General features: G+C 42.8%; 1 protein-coding gene across 4 annotated transcripts in view; it reads right to left on the reverse strand.

Annotated features, from left to right (window-relative positions):
* Positions 1–27,886, reverse strand: part of CCDC93 (CCC complex scaffolding subunit CCDC93) — a 101,565-nt gene that overhangs the window by 18,192 nt on the left and 55,487 nt on the right. For all 4 annotated transcript variants that reach the window (XM_081575838.1, XM_081575837.1, XM_081575836.1 and 1 more), the window contains 5 exons: positions 17,376–17,492; positions 13,563–13,625; positions 3,028–3,101; positions 2,119–2,200; positions 1,177–1,248 (listed from right to left, as the gene is read on the reverse strand). In XM_081575838.1, the coding sequence (XP_081431964.1) occupies positions 1,177–1,248; positions 2,119–2,200; positions 3,028–3,101; positions 13,563–13,625; positions 17,376–17,492 (408 nt within the window). The remainder of the gene's footprint in view (positions 1–1,176; positions 1,249–2,118; positions 2,201–3,027; positions 3,102–13,562; positions 13,626–17,375; positions 17,493–27,886) is intronic.

Below are 27,886 nucleotides of genomic sequence, written 5' to 3' on the forward strand. Positions count from 1 at the left end.
TCTAGGGACTCCCCTGGTGGTCCAGTGGTTAAGACTTTGCTTTCCAATGCAGGGAGTGCCTGGTTCAATCCCTGGTCGGGGAGCTAAGATCCCACATGCCTTGCGGCCAAAAAACCAAAAATATAAAACAGAAACAATATCGCAACAAATTTAATAAAGATTTAAAAAAAAAAAGTCTGAGTTCTATACAAACCCAGAGGCTGGCTGAGCTGAACTCAGAGTTTCAGTCTTGGAAACAACTGGAAAGCTGGGGTTGTCCCAGTATGGGGTGGTCCCAGTTTACCACCCACTGCCTGGCCATACTCTGCTGTTGCTGCACCAGTCCTCATGGCTGCGACTGAAGTGACAGAGGCCATCACGACAGGGAGGCAGCACCTCCGTGGCCTGTTTACTTGATGAGCAGGGCAGTGTCCACACAGGCCCAGGCCCAGCCCTGGAAGAACACCCTGGCTGCTTGGACCAGTCCCCTCCCTTCCCTGAGGCCAAGTTCCCCATTTCCCCAAGCAAGAGGGTGCAGTTGATGAGGTCTGAGGCCATACCCTGACCTAAGCACAGAGAGTCTCAGCAAAGAAGCTTTGAATGGAGTATGAGAAGGGAAAACAAACCAGTGATCCCTACAATCTCATTTGGTGAGAGAAACAGACTTTATTTTCCATCCTTGTCCACACCAGTTCCTTGGAAGATCAAGGCCTCTGTTCAGAGGGCCAGTGGGATGTGTTCTGAGCCAGGTATGCTCCCAGGTGACCATAGCCCCGACCTCATATCTCAAGCGAGCTGCTCTCTGCTGCATCCACATCCCGGGGCAGGAGTGCAGGGTGAAATCAGCAAACTGGCACACAATTGAGAGGTAAATGGGACAAATGGGACCAGAGCTCAGGGAGCTGCTAGCAACACCCATCCCTAATGGAGGGGCAGCTGGGCTTATAAACTGGTTAATGCTTGCCCCGGGGTTGCTGCTGTCCACACTCAGAGCTGCCTTAACCCACAGAAGGAAGACAAAGTGCAGGGATACATACTGACGAAAACCACTTGAGAAATGAATGTTCAGAGGACAAGGCTGAGGTAAAGTCTGGTCCCTTTCAGCACCAGACTCTGCTGGCGAGTCCTCTAGAAACCCTTTCATGGTGGACGTCACAAAGCCCCCAGCAGTCTGGAGCACTCCTCCACAGCCCGTACCTTTTCATCTCTGCCCGGCGCCCTCTCAGCCTTCAGGCTTTCGATTTCCTGCTGCAGCCGTGACATTTCCTCCTTTAAAAGTAATATGAACATTTACAAGATCTGGACAAGCTAGTAACTAGATGTAATGATTTACCTTGATCTAGAGTCTTATTTTCACATTTTGTGAGTTTACGTGGGGACAAGAAGTCAATAAAGAACTAGCCCCCCAGGGCCCTGATTTTCAGCCTGGGAACATCTTTTCAGGAGAGTAGAGGCAGCCGTACCTCAGTCAGAAGGGGTCTTTCTTCCCAAAGAGCAGGTGAGGCTTGTAGTAATCACTGGGACATGGGATGAATGAGTGGCTTAGAGTCAGTCCCAAGCCTCCTTCTCTTTTTCAGCTCTTCTCCACCTTTCTTGGGACCTTCCAGCCTGGAGCCCTGTCTCATCCAGCCCTCCTCCACTTGCCACTCTCACCTGCTTAAGTCAGATATAGCTTCTAAAGGGCTCCTACGCCATAATGGCCTCTCTTCCCCTAGACTCACAGAACTCAGCCCTATTTTCCTGTCTCCCACATGGTCACCTGTGCACATATCACTCCCACTATTGGACCCTGCGACACACAGACATGTCAGGATTTTAGGGTGGCCCTGGTTTCACAAGATACTACTCCTTTTGTAGAACTTTTCTTTTAAATACATTTGTAAATTAGAAACCACTGTTTGTTAGACTGTGCTCTCAGTTTGGGGTTTGGCACACAGAGTTACTCATCCAAGTCATTTCTGGTGTCCTCCAATCACTTATCATAGCACTTTACTCCTCTTGCACAGTACCACGTACCTGCCTGGTGAACCTCCTCTTCCTATCACACCTGGATAGGACCCGCAGCAGCACAAGGGGAGGGAAAGCAGGAGATTGTATGAGAATCTTTGTTGACATCTGATGACACCAAGCAACACTTACTCGACAATGTGCTTTAAACTCCTGTTCCTGACTTTTCAGATTTTCATTCATGGCTACAAGGGCTCTCAAGTTCTGCAGGATGCTGAAAAGACCAAAGAACAAATGACTTTCAACAAACCACTATGAGTTTATGAATCACAGCTAAAACCAAGACCCCAGAAAAAAAGGAACTTTTTTCTTAATTTCCTTTGTCTCTCCCAAGAGTGTCTAATAGGCTTCCCACCAATGATAATGACCACCATTTAACAGACATTATTATTCATCTATACGCTGAGTCCATCAGGTCACATTCAAACAAATGTTACAGAATCCAGAATTAAAATATCAACTGCAGAAACATCAATGTGTTTTGAGATTACTGTATATTTTTAATGATACCAACTACTTAAGACTCAGAGCACAGATAGAATCGTAATTTTAATTCCCATTTTAAATGTAAATGTAAATGCTTATATTTAATTAAAATTGTCTAAAGAAAATTAATTAAAAAAACCCAAAAACCCTAAACCCAGTGTCTTGGCAAAAAAATGACAACATTTTCATTCTTGAAGGACAGGGTAAGATCAGTGCTGTTACTAAAACCTGGTAACCATGGCTGACTCCAAGGGAGGAGGACCGGGTAGCTGGGGGCAGGGGCGGGAGAAGACTTTTCTGTGTATGTCTTTTTGAACCTTGCATGTATTACTTGCTTTCTAAAAATGAGAAAACAGACAAAATGAAGTACAAAACATAGCTGCTCCTGACCCATGGGGAAGTGGGAAGAAGAGAAAGAAGGCAGCCCCAGATCAGGATCAGTGGTGAAGCAACTGGCAGAACGGCGCCAGCAGCCATGATCTGGGCTCCTCAGCCCTGTTCTCCAACCACCAGCCACACTCACAGAGAAAATAAATACATGTTGAGGTCTCCTACCTCGGATCGGCTTTGGCCTCTATCTTCTCGAGAGCTGTCTGCTCTTTGTCCAGTTTCTCACTGTGACCCTTGAGCTATGAGAGAGAAAGAGGCACATTGCTGGACACTTGCCAGGACAGGAGGCGAGGGCTTCCATTCTCCCTCCTGGCCCATACCTGCGCCCTCTCTAGACAGGTGGCCCAGCCCACTGGACATGGCCGTACACTGAGAAAACAGGTGGACAAGAGGAACAGGATGGGGCTGGAAGGACAGCAGAGAAAGATCAAAACTACAGCCTTCCTGACACATGCTGTTGGTAAAAGAAACCTTGGCAATACCTTTAAATCACAGTAGCAAGTGGGCGGAAAGCCAAAGTAATGCTGACAGCAGGTGCCTTTCAGTGGGAAGAAGTAAATAAAAGCAGCGGCTATGAGAGACAGACCTGGGTTTCAATCTCAGGATACCACTATTGGGGCTACTCACAGGGGCAGGGTTAAATCGCCTATCTTGAAAAACTGCATTTTCTTTCTCTGAGTCAGTGGAGATTTTAAAAAACAAACTTTAAGGAAAGTCAGATTTTAATTTTTAAGGTGTGTATATCTACTGTACAACACAATATTAAGCTGCTATTAAAAAAGAATAAACAGTTCTTTTATGATGATCTCTAACACTTACTGTAAGTTGAAGAAAACATATAAAACCATGATTCCAATGTGCATCAAGGAAGGCATACATGTGTATATCTTTTATACACATGTATTAAAGAACCCACATGTTATTTGTATGTACACAAAAATTTTCTGAAAAGATTCACAAGTGATTGGTTACCCTCTAGACAGAGTAGCTGCTTGGGTCACAGGGGGACACATTTTGTACTTTTTGAATTTTGAACTATGTGAATGTGTTACCTATTAAAAAAAAAGTTAAAGAACTTCCAAGAGTTCTAGCTGAGAACATGTGGCAGCAAGCCCTTCTTTCTCAAGTCCTGGGAAGTTCAGGTGATTCTGTTTGATGACAGGAGTGGGCACCTTGGGGACAAGAAAGATGGTACCAGGTAAGACTGGCCAGTGAAGGACCACCGTGTGGATCCAGCAGGTGTGGGAAGAACTGGGCGGCAGGACTGTGGTCTGTGTTAGGAAGAGCCAGTGGGCTGTGCAGTGAAGCCTGCTTCCCTTAACCCAAGAGCTGGCGCATGAGTCCCAGAGGCAGGGTGGCTCCCAGAGAGCTGGCAAGACTCAGGAGGGACAGTGTCCTGACCCTAAATATCAGTTACCACTGGCTGATACCACCAAACAGTAGGACTCCCCTTCTAAAATAGTTATGTGAGGCATGCTGCATAAAATGAATACAGAATCCATACAGCTGATAACAGAAAATTTCAGAATCACAAATAAGCACACCATTAAGAATTATCACATATTTTAAGAAAGACAAAACTGTAAAAAAGGTATCAACTCAACAAATGAATTCTGATCTGAAGGGATAGTTTGTAGATCAAGGAAAACTTCAGACACAGTCAGTGCCCTTAGGCTGGAGAGGATCCTCCATATATAAAAAAGAATCAACCTCCACATAAGAAATTAAAGTTGTGACTGCTGAAATTAAAAAGTGCACAGGCTAGAAGGGGCCCTCCACTGATGCAGGGGCCCGCAGAGCCTCCCCCACATGTCAGGGCTGCCATCCATCCTCTACCTTCCACACCCTGCTTTATTTTCCTATATTCCAGGGAAAGCAGGTCTTCCCTGTTTTCCAGTGCCCCTAGGTTTTGCTGAAGAGGTAAAACCTGGCGCACTGGCATGAAAGGGCTCAGAGTGCTCATGTGCCCAGTCCTTGCCTTGAACAGGTAAGGAGACCGAGGCCCAAAGGCAGAGCTCATTACTGATTCAGGGTCCTGGTCTTCAGTATTTTGACTAAATCAGGCTTCTTCCTACATTGTTCAGCCACAGCCTCCCATTTTCCTAGATAAGAATTAGTTTGACTGTCTGACTAGATGGTAAGCTCCCTGAGAGGTCATGGTGCCAGGTCTCCAGCACTGGAATCTGCACGGCCTTTCTGCCTCAGTTTCTCCAGCAGCACAGCCGGAATATTAACAGTGTGCTGCCAGGGTTGACAGGACGATTCAATGATAACACAAATGATGTGCCCACAGCACAGCCAGCACATCGCAATGTTGGCTGCTATTACCATGTGAGGATAGGGAGAGTATCTCCTATTACTAACTTAATTCGAACCTTCCACCTTTCTAGCACATGCAAGAATTCAAAAAATATTTTTTTATTTTTTTTATTGAAGGATAATTGTTTTACAGAATTTTGTTTTCTGTCAATCCTCAGCATCAATCAGCCATAGGTATACCTATATCCCCTCCATTTTGAACCTCGTCTCCCATCTCCTGCCCCATGCCATCCATCTAGATGGATACAGAGCCCCTGTTTGAGTTTCCTGAGCCATACAGCAAATTCCTATTGGCTATCTATTTTACATATGGTAACATAAGTTTCCATGTTATTCTCTCCATACATCTCACCCTCTCCTTTCCTTTCCTCATGTCCATAAGTCTATTCTCTATGTCTGTTCCTCCATTGCTGCCTTGAGAATAAATTCTTCAGTACCATTATTCTAGATTCTGTATATATGCTTTCAGTTCAGTTCAGTTCACTCAGTCATGTCCGACTCTTTGCAACCCCATGAATCGCAGCACGCCAGGCCTCCCTGTCCATCACCAACTCCCAGAGTTTACCCAAACTCATGTCCATCAAGTCGGTGATGCCATCCAACCATCTCATCCTCTGTCACCCCCTTCTCCTCCTTTCCCCAATCCTTCCCAGCATTAGGGTCTTTTCCAATGAATCAACTCTTCGCATGAGGTGGCCAAAGTATTGGAGTTTCAGCTTCAACATCAGTCCTTCCAATGAACACCCAGGACTGATCTCCTTTAGGATGGACTGGTTGGATCTCCTTGCAGTCCAAGGGACTCTCAAGAGTCTTCTCCAACACCACAGTTCAAAAGCATCAATTCTGCGGTGCTCAGCTTTCTTCACCGTCCAACTCTCACATCCATACACGACCACTGGAAAAACCATAGCCTTTACTAGATGGACCTTTGTTGGCAAAGTAATGTCTTTGCTTTTAAATATGCTATCTAGGTTGGTCATAACCATCTTTCCAAGGAGTAAGCATCTTTTAATTTCATGGCTGCAGTCACCATCAGCAGTGATTTTGGAGCCCAAAAAAATCAAGTCTGACACTGTTTCCACTGTTTCCTCATCTATTTCCCATGAAGTGACATATGCTTTAGAATACAGTATTTCTCATTCTGACTCACTTCACTCTGTATAATAGGTTATAGGTTCATTCACCTCATCAGAACTGACACAAATGCATTCCTTATTATGGCTGAGTAATTGTCCATTGGGTATATGCACCACAACTTCTTTATGCATTCATCTGTCGATGGGCATCTAGATGGATTCCATGTTCTAGCTATTGTAAATAGTGCTGCAGTGAACAATGGGATACATGTGTCTTTTTCAATTTTGGTTTCCTTAGGGTATATGCCTAGGAGTGGGACTGCTGGGTCATATGGTGGTTTTCATACTGTTCATACTATTCATGGGGTTCTCAAGGCAAGAATACTGAAGTGGTTTGCCATTCCCTTCTCTAGTGGACCACATTCTGTCAGATCTCTCCACCACGACCTGTCCGTCTTGGGTGGTCCCACACGGCATGGCCTAGTTTCACAAGAGAGTTCTAGAAAAACATCTATTTCTGCTCTATTAACTATGCCAAAGCCTTTGACAGTGTGGATCACAATAAACTGTGGAAAATTCTGAAAGAGATGGGAATACCAGACCACCTGACCTGCCTCTTGAGAAACCTGTATGCAGGTCAGGAAGCAACAGTTAGAACTGGTCACGGAACAACAGATGGGTTTCAAATAGGAAAAGGAGTACATCAAGGCTGTGTATTATCACCCTGCTTATTTAACTTATATGCAGAGTATATCATGAGAAATGCTGGGCTGGATGAAGCACAATCTGGAATCAAGATTGCTGGGAGAAATATCAATAAGCTCAGATACGCAGATGACACCACCCTTATGGCAGAAAGTGAAGAAGAACTAAAGAGTCTCTTGATGAAAGTGAAAGAGGAGAGTGAAAAGGTTGGCTTAAGGCTCAACATTCAGAAAACTAAGATCACGGCATCCGGTCCCATCACTTCATGGCAAATAGATGGGGAAACAGTGGCTGACTTTATTTTTTGGGGCTCCAAAATCACTGCAGATGGTGACTGCAGCCATGAAATTAAAAGATGCTTACTCCTTGGAAGGAAAGTTATGACCAACCTAGACAGCATATTAAAAAGCAGAGATATTACTTTGTCAACAAAGGTCCATTTAGTCAAGGCTATGGTTTTTTCAGTGGTCAAGTATGGATATGAAAGTTGGACTCTAAAGAAAGCTGAGTGCCAAAGAATTGATGCTTTTGAACTGTGGTGTTGGAGAAGACTCTTGCGAGTCCCTTGGACTGCAAGGAGATCCAACCAGTCCATCCTAAAGGAGAACAGTCCTGGGTGTTCAATAGAAGGACTGATTTTGAAGCTGAAACTCCAATACTTTGGCCACCTGATGCGAAAAGCTGACTCATTTGAAAAGACCCTGGTGCTGGGAAAGATTGAGGGCAGGAGGAGAAGGGGACGACAGAGGATGAGATGGTTGGATGGCATCACCGACTCAATGGACATGAGTTTGGGTAGGCTCCGGGAGTTGGTGATGGACAGGGAGGCCTGGTGTGCTGCAGTTCATGTGGTCGCAAAGAGTTGGACATGACTGACCGACTGAACTGATAGTGGTTTTACCCTGGAGGAGGGCATGGCAACCCACTCCAGTATTCTTGCCTGGAAAATCCCCATGGACAAATGATCCTGGAGGCTACAGTCCATGGGGTCACAAAGAGTCGGACACAACTGAGTGACTAAGCTTAGCATATGGTGGTTTTATTCCTAGTTTTTTAAGGAATCTCCATACCATCTTCCATAGTGGCTGTATCAATTTACATTCCCACTAACAGTGCAAGAGTGTTCCCTCTTCCCCACACTCTCTCCAGCATTTACTGTTTGTAGACTTTTTGATAAGGGCCATTCTGAATGGTGTGAGGTGATATCTCATTGTAGTTTTGATTTGAATTTCTCTAATAATGAGCGATGTTGAGCATCTTTTCATGTGTTTGTCAGCTATCTGTATGTCTTCTTTGGAGAAATGTCCGTTTTAAGTCTTTTCCCCACTTTTTGATTGGGTTGTTTGTTTTTCTGGTATTGAGTTGTATGAACTGCTTGTATATTTTGGAAATTAATCCTTTGTCAGTTGTTTCATTTGCTATTATTTTCTCCCATTCTATGAGTTGTCTTTTCACCTTGCTTATAGTTTCCTTTGCTGTGCAAAAGCTTTTAAGTTTAATCAGGTCCCACTTGTTTACTTTTGTTTTTATTCCCATTACTCTAGGAGATGGGTCATAGAGGATATTGCTTTGGTTTATGTCATTGACTGTTCTGCCTATGTTTTCCTCTAAGAGTTTTTTTTTTTTTTTTTTTAATAAATTTATTTATTTTAGTTGGGGGCTAATTACTTTACAATATTGTAATAGTTTTTGCCATACATTGACATGAATCAGCCATGGGTTTACATGTGTTCCCCTTCCTGGACCCCCCACCCACCTCCCTCCCCATCCCATCCCTCTGGGTCATCCCATTGCCCCGGTCCTGAGCATTTGTCTCATGCATCGAACATGGAATGGTGTCGTATTTCACATATGACAATATACATGTTTCAATGCTATTCTCTCAGAACGTCCCACCCTCACCTTCTCCCTCAGAGTCCGTAGGATTGTTCTATAGTTTCTGGTTTTATATTTAGGTCTTTAATCCATTTGGAGTTTATCTTTGCGTATGATGTTAGGAAGTGTTCTAATTTCATTCCTTCTACATGTAGCTGTCCAGTTTTCCCAACACCATTTATTGAAGAGGCTGTCTTTGCCCCATTGTATATTCTTGCCTCTTTTGTCAAAAATAAGGTACCCACAGGTGCATGGGTTTATTTCTGGGCTTTCTATCTTGTTCCACTGATCTATATTTCTGTTTTTGTGCCAGTACCATACTGTCTTGATGACTGTAGCTTTATAGTATAACTGAAGTCAGGAAGGTTGATTCCTCCAGCTCCATTCTTCTTTCTCAAGAAAGCTTTGACTATTTGGGGTATTTTGTGTTTCCATACGAATTGTGAAATTTTTTGTTCTAGTTCTGTGAAAAATGCCTTTGGTAATTTGATAGGGGCAGCACTGAATCTGTAGATTGCATTTGGTAATATGTTATTTTCACAATATTGATTCTTCCTACCCAGGAACATGGAATATCTCTCCATCTATTTATGTCATCTTTGATTTCTTTCATTGGTGTCTTATAATTTTCTGTGTACAGTTCTTTTGTCTCCTTAGGTAAGTTTATTCCTAGATTGTTGCAATGGTGAATAGGATGGACTCCTTAATTTCTCTGATTTTTCATTGTTAGTATATAGAAATGGAAGTGATTTCTGTGTATTGATTTTGTATCCTGCAACTTCGCTAAATTCACTGATTAGCTCTAGTAATTTTCTGATACTATCTTTAGGGTTTTCTATGTACAGTATCATGTCATCTGCAAACAGTGAGAGCTTTACTTCTTCTTTTCCAATCTGGGTTCCTTTTCTTTCTTTTTCTTCTCTGATTACTGTTGCTAGGACTTCCAGAATTATGTTGCATAATAGTGGTGAAAGTGGACACTCTTGTCCTGTTCCTGATCTTAGGGGGAATGCTTTCAATTTTTCACCATTGAGAATAATGTTTGCTGTAGGCTTATCATATATGGCCTTTACTATGTGAGGTAGGTTCCTTCTATGCCCATTTTTTGAAGAGTTTTAATCATAAATGGGTGCTGAATTTTTTCAAAGGCTTTTTCTGCCTCTATTGATATTATCATATGGTTTCTATCTTTCAAATTGTTAATATAGTGTATCACATTGATTGTGGAGAAGGAAATGGCAACTCACTCCAGTACTCCTGCCTGGAAAACTCCACAGATGGAGGAGCCTGGTAGGCTACAGTCCATGGGACTGCAAAGAGTCGGACACGACTGAGCGACTTCACTTTCTTTCTTTCTGTAGTTCCTTTTGGAGAAGGAAATGGCAACCTACTCCAGTGTTCTTGCCTGGAGATTCCCAGGGACAGAGGGGCCTGGTGGGCTACAGTCTATGGGGTTGCAAAGAGTCGGACACAACTAAGCAACTAACACACACACACACACACACATATCACATTGACTGATTTGCATATATTGAAGAATCCTTGTATTCCTGGAGTAAATCCAACTTGATCATGGTGTAGATCTTTTCTCTTCCCTTGTATTTCTTGACTATATAAGTCCGTTTAACATTTGTTGTAAAGCTGGTTTGGTAGTAGTGAATTCTCTTAACTTTTGCTTATCTGAAAAGCTTTTTATTTCTCCATCAATTTTGAATGATATCCTTGCTGGGTACTGTAATCTTGGTTGTAGATGTTTCCCTTTCAATACTTTAAATATATCCTGCCATTCCCTTCTGGCCTGCAGAGTTTCTGCTGAAAGATCAGCTGTTAAGCGTATGGGGTTTCCCTTGTACGTTACTTGTTGCTTCTCCCTTGCTGCTTTTAATAGTCTTATCTTTGTGTTTAGTGTTTGTTAGTTTGATTAGATGTGTCTTGGCATGTTTCTCCTTGGGTTTATCCTGTATGGGACTCTTTGTGCCCCTTGGACTTGATTGACTATTTCCTTTTCCATGTTAGGGACATTTTCAACTATAATCTCTTCAAAAATTTTCTCATACCCTTTCTTTTTCTCTTCTTCTTCTGGGACCCCTATGATTTGAATGTTGGTGCGTTTGATATTGTCCCATAGGTCTCTGAGACTATCCTCAGTTCTTTTCATTCTTTTTATTTTATTCTGTTCTTCAGAAGTTATTTCTACCATTTTATCTTCCAGCTCAATGATTCGTTCTTCTGCTTCAGATATTCTGCTACTGATTCCTTCTAGAGTATTTTTAATTTCAGTAATTATGTTGTTTGTCTCTGCATGTTTATTCTTTAATTCTTCTCGGTATTTGTTAATTGATTCTTGAATTTTCTCCATTTTGTTTTCAAGGTTTCTGATCATCTTTACTATCATTATTCTGAATTCTTTTTCAGGTAGTTTGCCTACTTCCTCTTCATTTATTTAGACTTCTGTGTTTCTAGTTTGTTCCTTCATTTGTGTAGTATTTCGCTGCCTTTTCATTTTTTTTTTTAACTGATTGTGTTTGAGGTCTTCTTTTCCCAGGCTTGAATTCTTCCTTTTGGTTTCTGCCCTCCTAAGGTTGGTCCATTGGTTTGTGTAAGCTTCGTATAGGGTGAGATTTGTGCTAAGTTTTTGTTTGTTTTTCCTCTGATGGAAAACGCTGAGTGAAGTGGTAATCCTGTCTGCTGATGATTTGGTTTGTATTTTTGTTTTGTTTGTTGTTTAGATGAGGCGTCCTGCATAGGGTGCTACTGTTGGTTGGGTGATGCCAGGTCTTGTATTCAAGTGGTTTCCTTTGTGTGAGTTCTCATTATTTGATACTCCCTAGGGTTAGTTCTCTGGTTGTCTAGGGTCTTGGAGTCAGTGCTCCCACTCCAAAGGCTCAGGGCTTGATCTCTCTCCAAAGACCAGCCTAGATCCAATCTACCAAGAGGAATTTCACCCAAAATGAAAGGGCCTTTACTTAAGTTCCAAAAACCAGTGCAAAGGAACACAATGGAGATCTCTGACTCAGCAGAAACTGCCGCTCTGCCCCCAGCCTGAGCCGTGAGCCCTTAGAAGGTAAACAGAAACACTGAGAGCTTGAAGTCTTGGAAGAGCTTGGAAACTAAGCTCAAAAAATATTTGATTCAGTGTTTAGTATCAAAAGTGACTTGACAGCCACTTAGGATTTTATCAAGATGTTCTGCCTTGAATGTCTTCCAGATTGTTATACAAAGATGGGTCCATGACTTGGCACCCGTTAAGCCAGGACTGTGAAGTGTGCACAGGAAGACAGCAGCGGGGGTTCCACCAAGGAGCTTGCCATCTGATCCGAAAGGAATGGAGTCACAGAACAGTGTAAAGTAAACTGATGTGTCCAGATGCAACACGGGCATCTTTAGAAAGAATTTTTAAAAATTCCTCTAATTTGTTATCCTCGTGCCTGTCCTTCTCAAACATTCTGACAATAACTGAAGAGACCAGTCCAGCTCAGAATTATAAAGCTTTGTCAGGTTTATAACAAGTCAGGGGGAGAAGGCAATGGCACCCCACTCCAGTATCTTGCCTGGAAAATCCCATGGACGGAGGAGCCTGGTAGGCTGCAGTCCATGGGGTCGCTAAGAGTCGGACACGACTGAGTGACTTCACTTTCACTTTTCACTTTCTTGCACTGGAGAAGGAAATGGCAACCCACTCCAGTATTCTTCCCTGGAGAATCCCAGGGACGGGGGAGTCTGGTGGGCTGCTGTCTTTGGGGTCATACAGAATTGGACACAACTGAAGCGACTTAGCAGCAGCAGCAGCAACAAGTCAGGGAACTAAGTGCTGCGTACTGCTAGAGAAACTACCATTTTAAAAGTGCAAATTTCATGTGAAATTAAAAAAATAAAAAAATAGGGACTGCCTTGGCTTCAGAAATGTCTCTGAAGATCAGTCCCGTTTCCACATGGTCCAGAAAGTACTAGGTGGGGACCCCGCAGGGATAGCTGTCGGCTGAGCACCAAAGACATAGGGAGGAGAGTTTTTCACACCTGGATGAGGACTAGCTTTCTGTAGAAACAGGGACGGAAATAGAAAGACCTAAGCTCCCCTCATGCCAGAGCTGGCATCTTGTGTATTTGCTTTTCTCGCCTGGTTTCCTAGGTAATTGGAAGTGGTGGGTAAGCTATGCTGTGATGCTGATGGAGGACAGCACCATTGCAATCTGGGTTAGGAAATGGATCATGGGGTCAAAACAAACTTACAACCCCCTTTTCCTCCAGAGACTCCCTCCCCCATTCTACCAGGAGATCACTGGCAATTCTGAACAACAAATTATACCCTCTGTAGTTGTGTCATTTTACAAAAAGAGACCTTCTCACTCCCAAGGAATCCAGTGTTCTGGTACTTTCTCCAGCCTGTGGCTTGGGGAGCAGGGGTCATTTACCGTGAATGATCTTCTGTGTTCTTTCACATGGCCACCCTGCTTGTCAGACCCTCTGTCCTCAGGAAGTTTTCCTGACCCTTGTAGCTCACAGCAATCTTCTCCTCCACCCAAGACCCTGATGGTTTAGAACACAGTAGCATGGATAAACATGGCTCGAGACATGCTACTGTGTGACTGTCCTTTGTCCAGATGGACCTGAGCCCTAAGAAAGATATCGTGACCCTTCCACACGGACTGATGATGTGAGTGTCCTGTTAGTAGTGCAGGTCAAACAATTCCCAACAAGACCCATGGAGGAAGGAAATCTGCTCACCTCTGTCAGGGTTTTCTTTTTCCCTTCATATGTGGCTTGTAGGTCAGTACGACTTGCCTGAAGCTGTAAATGAAAGATAAAAGATATCTGCTCTCATTTGATCCTCACAACAGCACAGATACTGGCGGTATCCATGTTTCACAGATGAGAAAATGGGAGCTCAGAAAGATTTAAGCTGAGCAAATGCAGACATTTTAGATTCAATTAGCACCAACCATGTGTCAGGTGATGTACTAGGTATTCTGCATGAATCCTAACAATGAATTCTTATATTCAATGGAAGAAGACAGTATCCTTATTTAACAAATGAGAAAGAAAAGATTCAGAAGGGGTAAATCACTAAAGTTTCATAGTTGATAACTGATAAAGCTTAGATTCAAATTCAGGTCTGAGTTTACTATATGGCTACAATCAATTCAGTTAATGAACTTGCTGGTTCACAGGATACAAACTACACTGAAGCACTCAAGAATCTAACACAGAATTTGTGTGTGCATGCTCAGTTGCTCAGTGTGCGACTCTTTGCGACCCCATGAACTGTAGCCTGCCAGGCTCCTCTGTCCATGGTATTTCCCAGGCAAGAATACTGGAGTGGGTTACTATTTCGTACTTCAGGGGATTTTCTCAACCCAGCGATTGAATCCACATCCCTCACGTCTCCTGAATTGGCAGGGGGATTCTTTACCACTGTACCACCTGGGAAGCCCTAGTATAAAATGTGACAGGAAGGCAAACAATGCCAGATTGGAGAAAGGAGTCAGGACTTCAATGAAGAGAAAGATGGTGAATTACTTTTACTGCTCAAAATTACACAATCATAAACTTACATCTCAAAAATGTCATTTCCCTTTTCTTTACCCAAAAAGGTGTATCCCATGCTGTCCATGAACTTTTAGATATCTGAAAACATTCTATTCAAAGCTCAAAGGGTTTTCACATTTCTACTTTTGAAAAGGGGATGTGGTAGAAAACCACAGTTAGACTCACCCAACACTTTGGTTGTTACTTGCATACAAATTACCAATGAGAAATTATATGTTATGTCTCAACAATTATTTCAAAATAACTCAGCCCATTAAAAAAATATATATTCGTTTATTTATCGGCCGTGCCATGCCACTTGTAAGACCATTAGTTCCCCAACCAGGGATTGAACCCAGGCCCCAGAAGATAGAGCAAGGAGTCCTACCCACTGGACTTCCAGGGAACTTTCAACTCGGCCAATGTTTGAGCCTGTAAGCGACCTATTAGAATTACATCATCTACAGATGTGGTTAGAGTTACACCACCTACACCATCATTACTCCTAAATCGTGCTTCGAGTTACCAGTCTTCATAACTGATGCGTTTCCAGCCAGGCCTCTCAGGAAGCCACCACAAGCAGAGGGCAGAAGAGATAAAGGCAGGGGAAGCTGGGAGCTTTGGCCTCTCACTTTGCAAAGGGAGCCATCTGTGCAATGAGGACTCCTATTAAACTATCTGTATCACTGTGGATGAGAGTATTTCTGAGAAAGTTTGTTTTTCTCTTGAAATCCTAATGGTTTAACTCTTGAAGCTCCAGGAAGAGATCCTGCCATTTTCCACCTGTTTCACCCACCTTCCTGCACCACCCCGCAACCCTGTACCCACCCACTCATCTGACATTTACCCAAGGCTCTGCTCAAATGAGGTGTACGGCAGAAGACGAAGAACACAGCACAAACCTTGCCCCTCAAGTTGCTAAACCAGTAAGCGGAGGATTAAAGTATGGGAAGAGCTTGGTCAGAGACAGGCCTGGGGAAGCCAAGCAAAGAGTCAGCTTGCTCATCAAGGAAGGCTTCACCAACAAAGACCCATGGGGGCTGTATCCTGGCAGGGAAGTAGGAACTTGCTAAGGAAGGAAAGATTCTTCTCTTCTCTTTAATTAACTAAACTAATAGAGTTTCCTTCATCTTTTCTCTAACAGGAACTGTCCCAGTAGCTTAGCTAAGGTTTTGTCTTGCTGGAGTCTTCCATGATTCTCCCACCTCCATCTTCTTATTCATCATGAACCCCTATACTAAACCCCCAACACTCAGCCCACCGGTTAACACCTCCTTTGGTTCCTCTTTCCTCAATCTCAGGTTTCTTGTCAGTAAGCTACTAGCTACCTTCCTGTTCTCTGCCTTTACAGCATATCCCGCTGTTGGGCCATGAGATGTTCTTCATTTCTTCTCTTATCATACTCCTCCTCCCATTTCTCTGTGGGCTAAGACTCTGTGGCTCCTGTCACTAAGGCTGCAGGTGTATACCAGTTGCCTTCGATCTACATGACCTTACAGGAGGTCATCTGGATTTAAAGAGTCTGGATTTTCTCACATACTATTATGTGTAGAAGTGTAAACTAATAAAATAATTGGTGAATAATTTAACAGTTTCTAGGAAGATTGAAAATGCATATATTTTTTGATCCAGCAGTTCCACTTCCTAAAATCCATTTTACAGAAATATTTATATATTTGCACAAAGATGACTGTACAAAGATGTTCATCATCAACTTACAACTGGGAAAAAAGGTCCTGGGAAAAAGCCTCATGAATAGAGGAACAGGTTAAATAAGCCATAGCACACATATACTATGTCACACTAGGCAGCATCAGAAAGGATGAGATAGATCTGTACGGTACGGTCTTGGCTCCACCGCTAACAAGCTGTGTGACCACAGGCAAGACCACTTCACTTCTCTGTGTCTCAGGTCCCTTGTAAATGAGAATAATAATAGTACCTCCTTCATAAGGATGTTATGTGAACTGAATGAGTTAATTATGAAAAGCACTTTGTAATTACTCTAAAAAAAAAAAAGTCCTTTTTAGCCATTACTATTACTGAGAGATATACGTGATAAAATTATTGAAAATCAAACTCAGTTTTTACAACCAACCCCCCCCCCCCAGCTGAATGAGCAGATTTAAGAGCTTGCAAAGGCTAGAAAAGTGGATTGCTTTAAGCAATGGGACTGGACGAGTACCAGGAGAGTCTCATTTTTATCATCATATAATTCCATAGTAGCTGGTTTATTTACAGGGAACTTGGATTATCCCTATAATCTAAAAAAAAGGCAGCTGAAGCATTTAAATTGATAAAGACAAAAAAAAAAAAAAATGATGGTATATGTCTTCCCATCACTACCTCCAGACCCTGAGAGCAGAGATCATAACTTGTTTTTCTTTCACCACCATGGCCTATTTCAGTGCTCGGCACAGTGGTGCTCAGCTAACCTGTGTGAATTAACTAATGCTCTTCTTGCCCAGTGATCTTCTTTTAGAACAGAGGTTGGGAAATGTTCTCTGTAAAGACTAGGTATAAAAATATTTCAGGTTTTGTAGGTCTCAATTCTCCCACTGAAGCTTGAAAAGTAGCCACAGAAAATATGTAAACAAATGCATATGCATGTATTTCAATGAAACTATTAATATTTATAAAAACAGGCTTCCCAGGTGGCTCAGTGGTAAAGAATTTGCCTGCCAGTGCAGGAGACACAGGTTCAATCCCTGAGTTGGGAAGATCCCTGATGTAGGAAATGGCAACAACCCACTCCAGTATTCTTGCCTGGAAAATTCCATGGACAGAGGAGACTGACAGGCTACCATTCATGGGGTCACAAAGAGTTGGACATAACTTAGTGATTGGCATGCATGCATTTATTTACAAAAACAGGTGGAGGCTGGGTTGCCCAAGGGCCACAGCCTCCTTTGATCTTTCTGACACACAGATTTTGACTCCTTTGCTAGTTTCTCCCTTCTTGAAGAATGGCTTTATTTTACTTGAATGAAATTATGAAAAGAAAACACCAACCTCTTCTAGTTGTTTGGTCTTCTGCAGAATCTGCTTGTTCAAGGAAATGACTTTTCGCCGATGTAGTTGGGAGGTTCCTAACTTTTCTGGACTTTCTTCAGCTGACAGTTCAGACTGCTGTGGGAAACAAACAGAAGAACCAAAGGATTTAATTAGCCCACCTCAGTGGGCTAATCAGCCTGCCTCATCTGGGAGGAACACTGCTAGGCAGATAGCCACAACCAAGCCCATGGGGCCCCGGGGTCCTGTGTAAAACTCACTCCAGAGAAGACTGTGACACAATGACCAAAGGCCATATCGAGAGAATCTCCATTTCTGGCAAAGCAAACAGCATGTGCAGAAGCACAGGGATATATAATGGGTTAGGCTGATAATCACATAAGTAATAGGATCTCAAATATGAAGAAAAACATAATCATCTTAGTATCTACTTGAGATTATTCTGGAGCTATCAAAAATGATGAACTAATTCACTTTCATAAAAGTACTATAAGTATATGGTTAAAGAGTTTAACCATTCAGTAGCACTTAAAATGAAAAGAAATAGCATTTCAAAAATATTCCCCCATTCAAGGGACAATTTATTATTTCTATTCTTCTGGTGTTCACAGAGGATGGATTTGAAAGGGGTAAGTGTTGCTGAGAGAGACCAGGAGAAAGGTCCTGAGACTGTATAAAATGATGAGGTGATGAAGAAGAAGGGCTGCACAGGACATAGAGACTGTCAGGACTGGAGGGGAGGAAGGGAGAGATTTCTGGTTGGGGTGATGAGATGAATGTAGCAACAATACCAAGAAACCATGCAAACAAGGAGGCAGATGGCCACTTGGAGGCAGCTTCGCACAGATGATGAAAACAAACACTTGCCTCAAGACCCCAGAGGGAAGCCCCAGGAAGAAGAAACAAGAAAGATGACCCTATTCCAGCAGGAGTCCTTAAAACCTCTCAGGTGATCACAGAATAGACAGCTTCATTCACCTGCCAATGAACACCCATTATTGCCACACTGCCTTCTTTCCTGGAAACATCCCAATTCCAAGCTAATCACTGGTCTGAAGCTCAAGTGCAACAAAACTATTTGAATATCTGATTCTCCAGCATGTTTTAACAGTGATCATAAGTTTGAAAGTTATGAGGAAGAGACAGAAATGTGAAAAGGAGGAATTGGGACGGTATAGTCACCATTTATATTGGTTAAGAATTTCCCTGAATAATTCAGAGGCACCCATTAACAGATGATGAGTGTTTTTGCTGCTTAACGACTCTGGAGGTGGGAGACAATTAGCAGGATGTGGCTGCCTAAAATGGCAAGAAACATCATTTTCCATCTTGTGAGCTGGGAGGCCATAAAGGAAACAGAAAAAATAAGCATTTGGTATTACAACACAGCTAGACCTGACACCTGAAATTTTTGGAAAATGTCAACTAACATACTCCAGCTTATCTGAAATTCTTCAAATTGGAGTTAACTTTTAAAAATGTAACTTTGGGCACATCAGGATATTTACCACCTGTAGTCTAGGGAAGAAGAACTATTTCTGAAAATTATTTGAGAGTGTAAAAAAAGGGGGGGGAAAGAGCACTCCTTCTTGATTTTCAAGCCACTTGTCAGAAACATAATTATAATTAATTATATCTCGGGCTTCGCAGGTGGCTCAGTGGCAAAGAATCCACCTGACAAAGCAGGAGACGCAGGAATCGGGGGTTCAATTCCTGGGTCAGGGATTCCCTGGAGAAGGAACTGGCAATCCACTCCAGTGTTCTTGCCTGGAAAATTCCACGGATGGAAAAGCCTGAAGGGCTACAGTCCATACAGTCACAAAGAGTCGGACGTGACTGAGCAACTGAGCATGTACACGTGCAGTCTCACCAGTTATATCTCCTCCACTTTGACCGCATCATCCTGAACTACGGTATCAATTTGTCCACTTAGCTTGTTATATATTTAGTAGCTTTCTTCTTATAGTTAATTTCAGATTCGGGTTTTAACCTCTATCTTAGATTCCTTGATGCTGATTTCCAAAATGTCACTGGCATATCCTCGGAGCATTTTATTCAGTACTTTACTAGCAGATTTACATAAACCTGCTATCTCATGGTTAACTGATACGTGAAATGGAATTAACTCCCCAACACAGGGACTACCCCCATGGTGGGTCTCTAGGTTTGATGTCAGGATGTCTTGACTGCCCTGACCTCATCTGACTGTCCTTCTGCCTCTGGATCAGGCCAAGCTATGAGCAAGTGGGCTGCAGGGTATCCCCATCTCAGTCACCTCCCAGCAAGGCTTTCTCCAGTCTGCAGGGGTGAGGGGTTAGGGATGTACACATTCAGTGCTATTCTGTATCTCTGGCATGAGCTGGATGATGTCTCCAACTCTCAGCATGCTTTCCTGCTGGTAAACTGCTTTTATGGCCAAGGTCCCAACAGCATTTTCCACCTAGCTTTCACACCCTCTTATCAGTGTACCTGGCAACAAACACAGCCTTGTTAGAAACTGTGCCTTTGACACTTTCAAGAAACTTTCTTACAGGAAAATCAGTAGCTATCCTGCTATCTGGAAAGAGGACTTCCAGGCTCACTGGCTCTCCTGCTCTCTCTCACTTTAAATTTTTAGTCACATGGTTCTTTAAGATCCTTTCAGAGTTCTTTGAGGTCAAAATCCTTTTTACAATGATACTAAGATACGATTTTTTTTCTCTCATTCTCTCATGACCATACTTTGAAATTTTCCAGCTGCTATATGACATGTGATGGTATCACTGCTCTGATGCTAATGTGTAAAACATTTATCATTATTATTTGCAAGTGAATTAATATGTAAGCTTTTAGGACCTCCTCAGTAATTTTTAGCTTCCCAGGTGGCTCAGTGGGAAAGCATCTGCCTACTAATGGAGGAGACTCAGGAGATGCAGGTTTGATCCCTGGGTTGGAAAGATGCCTTGGAGTAGGAAATGGCAACCCACTCCAGTATTCTTGCCTGGAAAATCCCATGGACAGAGAAGCCTGGTGGGTCACAGTCCATTGGGCCACAAAGAGTCAGACACGACTGAGTGAATGAACATGCAGAAATTTTTAAGTGTTCGTACAGGCTCCTGAAACTAAAAATTTTGAGCACTGTTACTTTAAGGGGCCTAGCTAACTCACCGACTGGGACAGCCTCACTAACACAGCTCTACCAGTGCAGTGGGCCCATCCGTAACACCAACAGGGGATAGTTTTCTGATTCCACTTTTACTAGACAACTGCTTCAAACCAACCAGAGAGAAAATATTTGTAGTTCACAGAAAGGATGCTCAAGTCTCCATACAAACTTACTGTTAAACAACTCTGTTACAACAGTACATGTTCCAAGCAAACATGGACTTTCAAAATCCTTTCTCTTGTTGCTACGTAGCAATTCTGATTGCTCTGTGCAGTCCCTTAAATTTGCATCTGCAAAGCATTCATGTACATTAATGTCAGGATATTAAGTGCCACTTCCACATCTGACATTTCTCCAGTGCAGTTAAAATGAACAATATGCACATGAACAAGCTCACAGTACATATAAATTTTCGAATTCCTCCATTTGCCTAAGTCTAGAGATGGTGCTATGCAAACTGCTTTGTTTAATGGGAAGTTAGTTTTATAACAGAAAAAAATCATTTATTCTAGAGCTGAACTGAAGAGAGTTCTTACTCTAGTCAACAGAAAGCTGATTGTTCTCTATTTCAATCACACTTTCTCTGTTAAGCAACTGAGAATTTTCATTTCTTTCAAACACCCTCCTCAAAGCCAAAAGAACTAGACCAATGAAGGCAGAAACAGTATGGCTCGTCTGACATTCTGTTCACTGAGTCTTCTCAGAAGAAAACTGGAACTGATCAAGTTGGATCTTAAAGGATGAGACTACATTGGACAGATGAAGAATAGAAGGGGCTTTATAGTAAATCCTTGACAGAAAAAAATTAAGTCCTTGGAGTAACTTAACTGATTTCTACTTAAAGTCCAATGTCTCTCAAAGAATGCCAACCATCTATAAATATTCCATTTGTGTTTACATTAGAGCAAGGGCTAAAATGCCAATCTAATTTTGTTCAACAATTTCAGATTAAGAACGTGCTTTCAAAATGACAGGGTGGATTAAGATGGCATCTAGTGAAGATTCAATGTTTTCTAATAACTGACAGATGTTTGCAGCTTCTATTCTAAAGGGAACCAGATATAAATGTCACTCAATAATATTAGTCCAGTTCAACATAGAAAATTCCTAAGAGAAACAAAAAATGATTACTTTAGCTAAAACTATATACTTTCATAATGGAAGAGACCCAAAGGGTTATACCTACACATCTACCTTCCTAAGTAAACTCTGGGAGTTGGCGATGGACAGGGAGGCCTGGTGTGCTGCAGTGCATGGGGTCGCAAAGAGTAGGACACGACTGAGCGACTGAACTGAACTGAACCAAACCTTCCTAAAAGAGGAATCTCTCCTATGTCCCCCCATTAAAATATGGCCACTAAGCTGTCAATAATAAAGGATCCCTAAAAAAATAAGGGATCCCTATATCAAGAGGATGCCAGAAATTCTCCATACTGAGCAGACCAATTTTAGTTGTTGGACCCTGATGAACCCTCCCACTGAAAACAAGTAAACAGGCAATATAAAATATTTATTTTTTAATCTTAAAAACATCTATGAGCTAGAAAGGATGTAAGAAATCCTAGAAAACCAAAAAGTGAAAGTGAGAATCCAGGAGGTAGGTGTACCCATGAAGGCTGGCTTTCTTCTTGAGTGTATGAGTGAAGTTGCTCAGTCACGTCCAACTCTTTGCAACCCCATGGACTGTAGCCTACCAAGCTCCTCCGTCCATGGAATTTTCCAGGCAAGAGTACTGGAGTGAGTTGCCATTTCCTTCTCTAGAGGATCTTCCTGACCCAGGGATTGAAACCAGGTCTCCCACATTGCAGGCAGATGCTTTACCGTCTGAGCCACCAGGGAAGCCCTTTTTCTTGAGAGTATTTGCTAAAACCAATTGATCTCAAGCTTTGATTTTTAGAATTCAACAACTGCTTTGTATAATCCTTGGCACAGATGTAGGAAGGAAAAAAGTCTGCAATGAGATTCCGTAAGAACCGATTTGCCCTTGTGCAGTTCTATAATCTAATCACACAAACTACCTGAATGATACCAAAAACCTAGATACATGCACAATGGGCCTGAGCTGGGTATGCCCAGGTGCACGTAAGAGCAAAAGAAAATCCTCTCTGGAAGAACAGAGCTCCAATTCCAGGTCTCCACAGAGAAATCTCCAAGCAGAATGAACTCACAGTGAAAAATCAAAAGCACACACAATTTCATGAGCAAAAGTCAGCAGAAATGAAGAGCAGAAATAGACATGCAAACTCAAACACACATGTTCATTTCTTCCTGAAGCCACAGAGATAAAGTGTAATCACTCTCATATTACAGTTCAAGTTTTCTAATACAGAAGCATTCCAAGCTTTACAAGATGTCAGTTCCTTTCACCATCTTGGCTGCTCTCCCCTGGACATACCCTAGCTCATAATTCTTTTCAAGCAATCCTGATGGAATCTGAGCATGGCAGACAGGGATGGGACCACCACTTTCCCTTATCTACACTCTATTCCCATTAATGAAACAGCATACATAAATGTGCTTTTCAATATTCCTGAATCCCACTAATGAAATCCCATGAATTTCAAAGACCCACATTCATGCAGCCTTGCTGAGTTTTTGAAGCACAAGTCTGGGCCCCAAAGTGAGCAGAGGCATGAACAAAACCCAAAACATCCCACTTTTACCCACACAAGCTAATGTCAGGTCAGATGGCATGCTCATCAAATCCTGAATTGGCATAACTTATTTTTCTGAAATAAAAGAGTTCATGCTTACTTTTTTTTAAAAAATAAACTTAATTGTTTGGGCTTAAAATTTCAATCTAAGATATTTTTGAATGTTGATTCTACTCTCTAATGTATTAGCCACCTTTTCTCGTCTAGCTTTAAATGACATTTAAATCAGATAAAGCTAATTCCTATATCTTCATCCAAATTGCTAAAGAACTTGAAAGGGTATAAGCTATGCTGTGTGGCTTGGGACAATCCCACCAGGCCAATTCATTAGCTAATACCACAATACCATTCTCTGCATTGTTAGTTTTTGCATATTGCATAACTTAGTCAGAATTTAGGAAATTATGGAGCAGTTCTGAGACACAAACATATTACTAGCATCATTTTCTCCAGATTTACAGGGTTTTTTGATCGTTGTTTAGTTGCTAAGTTGTGTCTGACTCTTTTGCAACCCCATGGACTGTAACCTGTCCATGGGATTTCCCAGGCAAGAATACTGGAGTGGTTTACCTTTTCCTTCTCCAGGAGATCTTCCCAACCCAGGGATCTTCTGCATTGGCAGGTAGAGTGTTTAACCACTGAGCCACCTGGGAAATTTCTTCATCTTTAAATTCGGACTGGTTTAAATCTCTCTCACCACTTTCCTTTGTTTCATCAACTAACGTTTACTCAGATCTTATTACATGTGGGACAAAGTGTTAGGCATTGGGAATGTGGAAAAAGACACAAACCTTATCTCTGGACTCTCACAGTCTAGTCAGGTAACACCTGCTCATTCATAAATAAAGGTGTTGTACCCGCCACCTTCTCCCCAAGCCTTCACTGTTTCAGAGAAAGAGAGAGTTTTGCACGCTCTTCTGGTTCTTTCTTCCTTCCTTCCTTTTTTCTTTTCTCCAACAAATGTTTATGAAAACCCCATTATGGCAAAGGTGATATACAACGCTCCCAGCTCTGGTTGACAGTATTCATTCTAGTCCTGGGAAAGAGGCAGAGACAAATGAAATAGTGCCTCGTGAGCTGTGCTACGAAGAAGACAACAGGAGCTGATCCACACATCAGAGGATCCATAGGAGGGAATTACCCATAATGGCTATGGGTGAATCTCGACAGAGGCTGATGGACGACCGGAAGAGGCTTCTGCTGAGTGTTATGATCTGCCAAGTGGAACAGTGGTAAAGAATCAGCCTGTAAGGCAGGAGATGTGGGCTTGATCCCTGGGTTAGGAACATCCCCTAGAGAAGGAAATGGCAACCTACTCCAGTATTCTTGGCTGGAAAATTCCATGGACAGAGGAGCCTGGTAGGCTATGGTTTACGGAGTCACAAAGAGTTGGATATGACTGAGCACAGCATACACACATGATGTGTTAAGCAACAGAAACACAGAGATGGAAGATGAAATCTTCGCCTTCCAGAAGTTTACAGATTTAGAATATGACCTAATACTTGTGACCTTACATGAAGAAATGGAGTCTAGGAGGAAGGGGTTTAAAAAAATCACTCCCCAGCCCTCATCACCCTGATCCCAACCTGGGTTTTTCTATCTGTGTCGCAGTAGTCAGGGCCCCAAGAGGGCAGCTCCTCTCCTGTACCCTGCATGCCAATGTTGCTAGAAAAATGTTTTGTTTTTTTTTTGGTGGGGATAGGTGATGAGATTAGAAACAGTCACACCTAAGCTCATCAGAAATCACACTGGCTCCAGCTCAGGACAGATTCTCTAGAAGACTCAGGGTTTCCTGGTTGCATAGCATCCCATGACCTTCTGACTCAGGCAAGGTCCTGGGGACTGGTATCTTCACCCAGTCCCCAGCCCTCTTGAACAATTATTTTCCATTTCACCTCAGTTGGGTATAATTTTAAAGTCATCCATTCTGCCTATTAATAGGAGAAAAGTTCAATATCAAAAATACCAAACTGTCACTTCTCTTTGGGCAGATACTGATATTCTGAGTGGCAACACCAATCAAGTAGCAAATGGCACCCATGTGAAAACATATGAATTACATTATTCTGTAATTCTTCTTTTTACAGGCTGACTGACTCCTACCCAGGAGCTCCTCGGGGGAGCACCATGCCTCAGTGAGAATTTATAACCCTATCCCTGTCCTTACACCTGACACTGCCTGGGACGTAGTACGGCTCAGTAGATGTTTGCTGAAGAAAAAGATCATCCCATCTAAGGGGTTAATTCTGTCAGCTGTCCGGCAGAAAAGAAATCATGCTGAAGACTTAAAATACCTATAAATTATAGCAATTTTCTTTATTTTAAAAAGACTTTGTGACACTAATTGGAAATACAACACCAGAGCAGAGAAATAAGAGCATGAAGAGAGCCGATGACACATTAGCCATTGATTCTTATGGGTCAGTGCCATCCAGTGTAGTCAGACAGAACCCCTAAGACCTTCTATGAACACAAGCTCATGGCAGTACAGCCACCACGGATGCCCAGCACCCTCTGGTTTAGTAACAGCGACCCCCTACCTTTGGAGAATCACTGTCTCCTACTCACTCTTGTTCCAGAGGGGCTGCCGATCAACAAGCCCACCTCCTGGCCAGAGCAACTGGCTGAGGAGGGATATGTGACCTGACCTGTAACCAACAAGTGAAAGTGAAAGTCACCCAGTTGTGTCCGACTCTTTGTGACCCCATGGACTATACAGTCCATGGAATTCTCCAGGCCAGAATACTGGAGTGGGGAGCCTTTCCCTTCTCCAAGGGATCTTCCCAACCCAGAGATCGAACTCAGGTCTCCTGCACTGCAGGCGGATTCTTTACCAGCTGAGCCACAAGGGAAGCCTGTAACCAACAAAGGAGAACCCTTTCTTAGGACTTTACGCACAGATGCGGGAGGATGCTGGAGACTGAAACAGTCTGTGGAGAGGTCCCCCAGGTGACAGACAGAGAGGCAAGTGAAGCAAGTTTTCAAGGGCCAAGCGAGATGACAAGGCAGGTGAGTCCCTGGGACCCCTGCCTTCATGGACACCCCCATCTCCTGTTATGAGAGCTGAAAAAGGTTGTTTTTTGCTTATACCACCATTCTGGGCAGAGTTTCTATCACTTGCAACCAAAAGGCTCCTAGAAGGCTACTCTTGAGGTGAATGAGTGACAGAACTTGAGGCAATTTTCTCGGCTAGCTGCATTATGTAGAGCGAACATGACCATGGTTGAGGGGGCACAAAACCTACTCTAATGCAGACCACATCTACCAACGTGGCTGTCTGCTTTCTCTAGTGGAGACTTTCCTTCCGTTGGGTTTTTATATGTGCACCCCTGACCAGACCATGGCCATTACCTCTCTGTGGTTACACCCAGGTCCTAATCACCTAATGAGATGCCCTAAATGCTCTTGCAAAATAAAATTTCAAGACAGAATACAGGCTTCTGATAAACTGCCAGAGAACTGCTCTCAGAATCAAAAGGTCATAAGTAATTTGTGTCAGAATTTCTTAATTGCTGGACAGGAAAAATTTTCAAAACCTGAGAAAAAGAATTCCTTCTAAAAATTAGTCTCCTGATGACCCAAAATGCCTCATCTTAAAATAAGATTGAGATGTTGACAGTCTTCTGGCTAGGATATTACACTTTGGAGAGCTGGATGAGAACATTTCAATGTGGCATTTTCCAGTGCTATGAAAAACCACTCACATACTACAAATAGAAAACTCCACAGTTTTCAGTAGCTTAAGTGCAACTGTGTGTGAGTGCTTGGGCTGTGTCATTTTCCTTTTTGTTTCTGTGGTTAGTTTCCAACACGACCTGGGCTCTTTACTCCACTCAGCCCAAGGTGGGTGGTTAGACATTGGGAGAGTCTAAAGAGGCTTTGTCACTGAAAAAAGCCTGGGAGGCAGACACTAAGGATGGCCAAGGAGGCTGTCACGCTGCCCGCTGAGGACACTACCCTGCCACAGAGATTGGTTTCAAAGTCAGACAGGCATGTATGCAATCCTGGGACTTATTATTAGCTACATGCTGCTGCTGCTGCTGCTGCTAAGTCGCTTCAGTCGTGTCCGACTCTGTGCGATCCCATGGACGGCAGCCCACCAGGCTTCGCCGTCCCTAGGATTCTCCAGGCAAGAATGCTGGAGTGGGTTGCCATTTCCTTCTCCAGTGCATGAAAGGGAAAAGTGAAAGTGAAGTCGCTCAGTCATGTCTGACTCTTAGCGACCCCATGGACTGTAGCCTACCAGGCTCCTCCATCCATGGGATTTTCCAGGCAAGAGTACTGGAGTGGGGTGCCATTGCCTTCTCCGATTAGCTACATGGTAGTGTACAAATTTCCACTGATCTTAGTTCCATTTCCTAAATAGATACAAGTCACATGCTTATGTACTAAGCACCAACACTGCCAGGCGCTTGGTGAGGCTCCAAGATTATAGAGAACGGTAAAATGCAGTCCAATCTACATAGGTAAAAGTGAAAGTGTTAGTAACTCAGACATTAGCCCAGTAGGCTCCTCTGTCCATGGGATTTCCCAAGCAAGCATACTGGAGTGGGTTGTCATTCTCTTCTCCAGGGGATATTCCTGACCCAGGGATCGACGTTGGTCTCCTGCATTGCAGGCAGATTCTTTACCATCTGAGCCACTAGAGAGGAGGAGAAGGGGGTGATAGAGGATGAGATGACTGGACAGTATCACTGACTCAATGGACA

The sequence above is a fragment of the Giraffa tippelskirchi genome, chromosome 3 (assembly GCF_054371585.1).
Source record: "Giraffa tippelskirchi isolate mGirTip1 chromosome 3, T2T-mGirTip1v1.2.pri, whole genome shotgun sequence".
NCBI classification, from domain to species: Eukaryota; Metazoa; Chordata; class Mammalia; order Artiodactyla; family Giraffidae; genus Giraffa; species Giraffa tippelskirchi.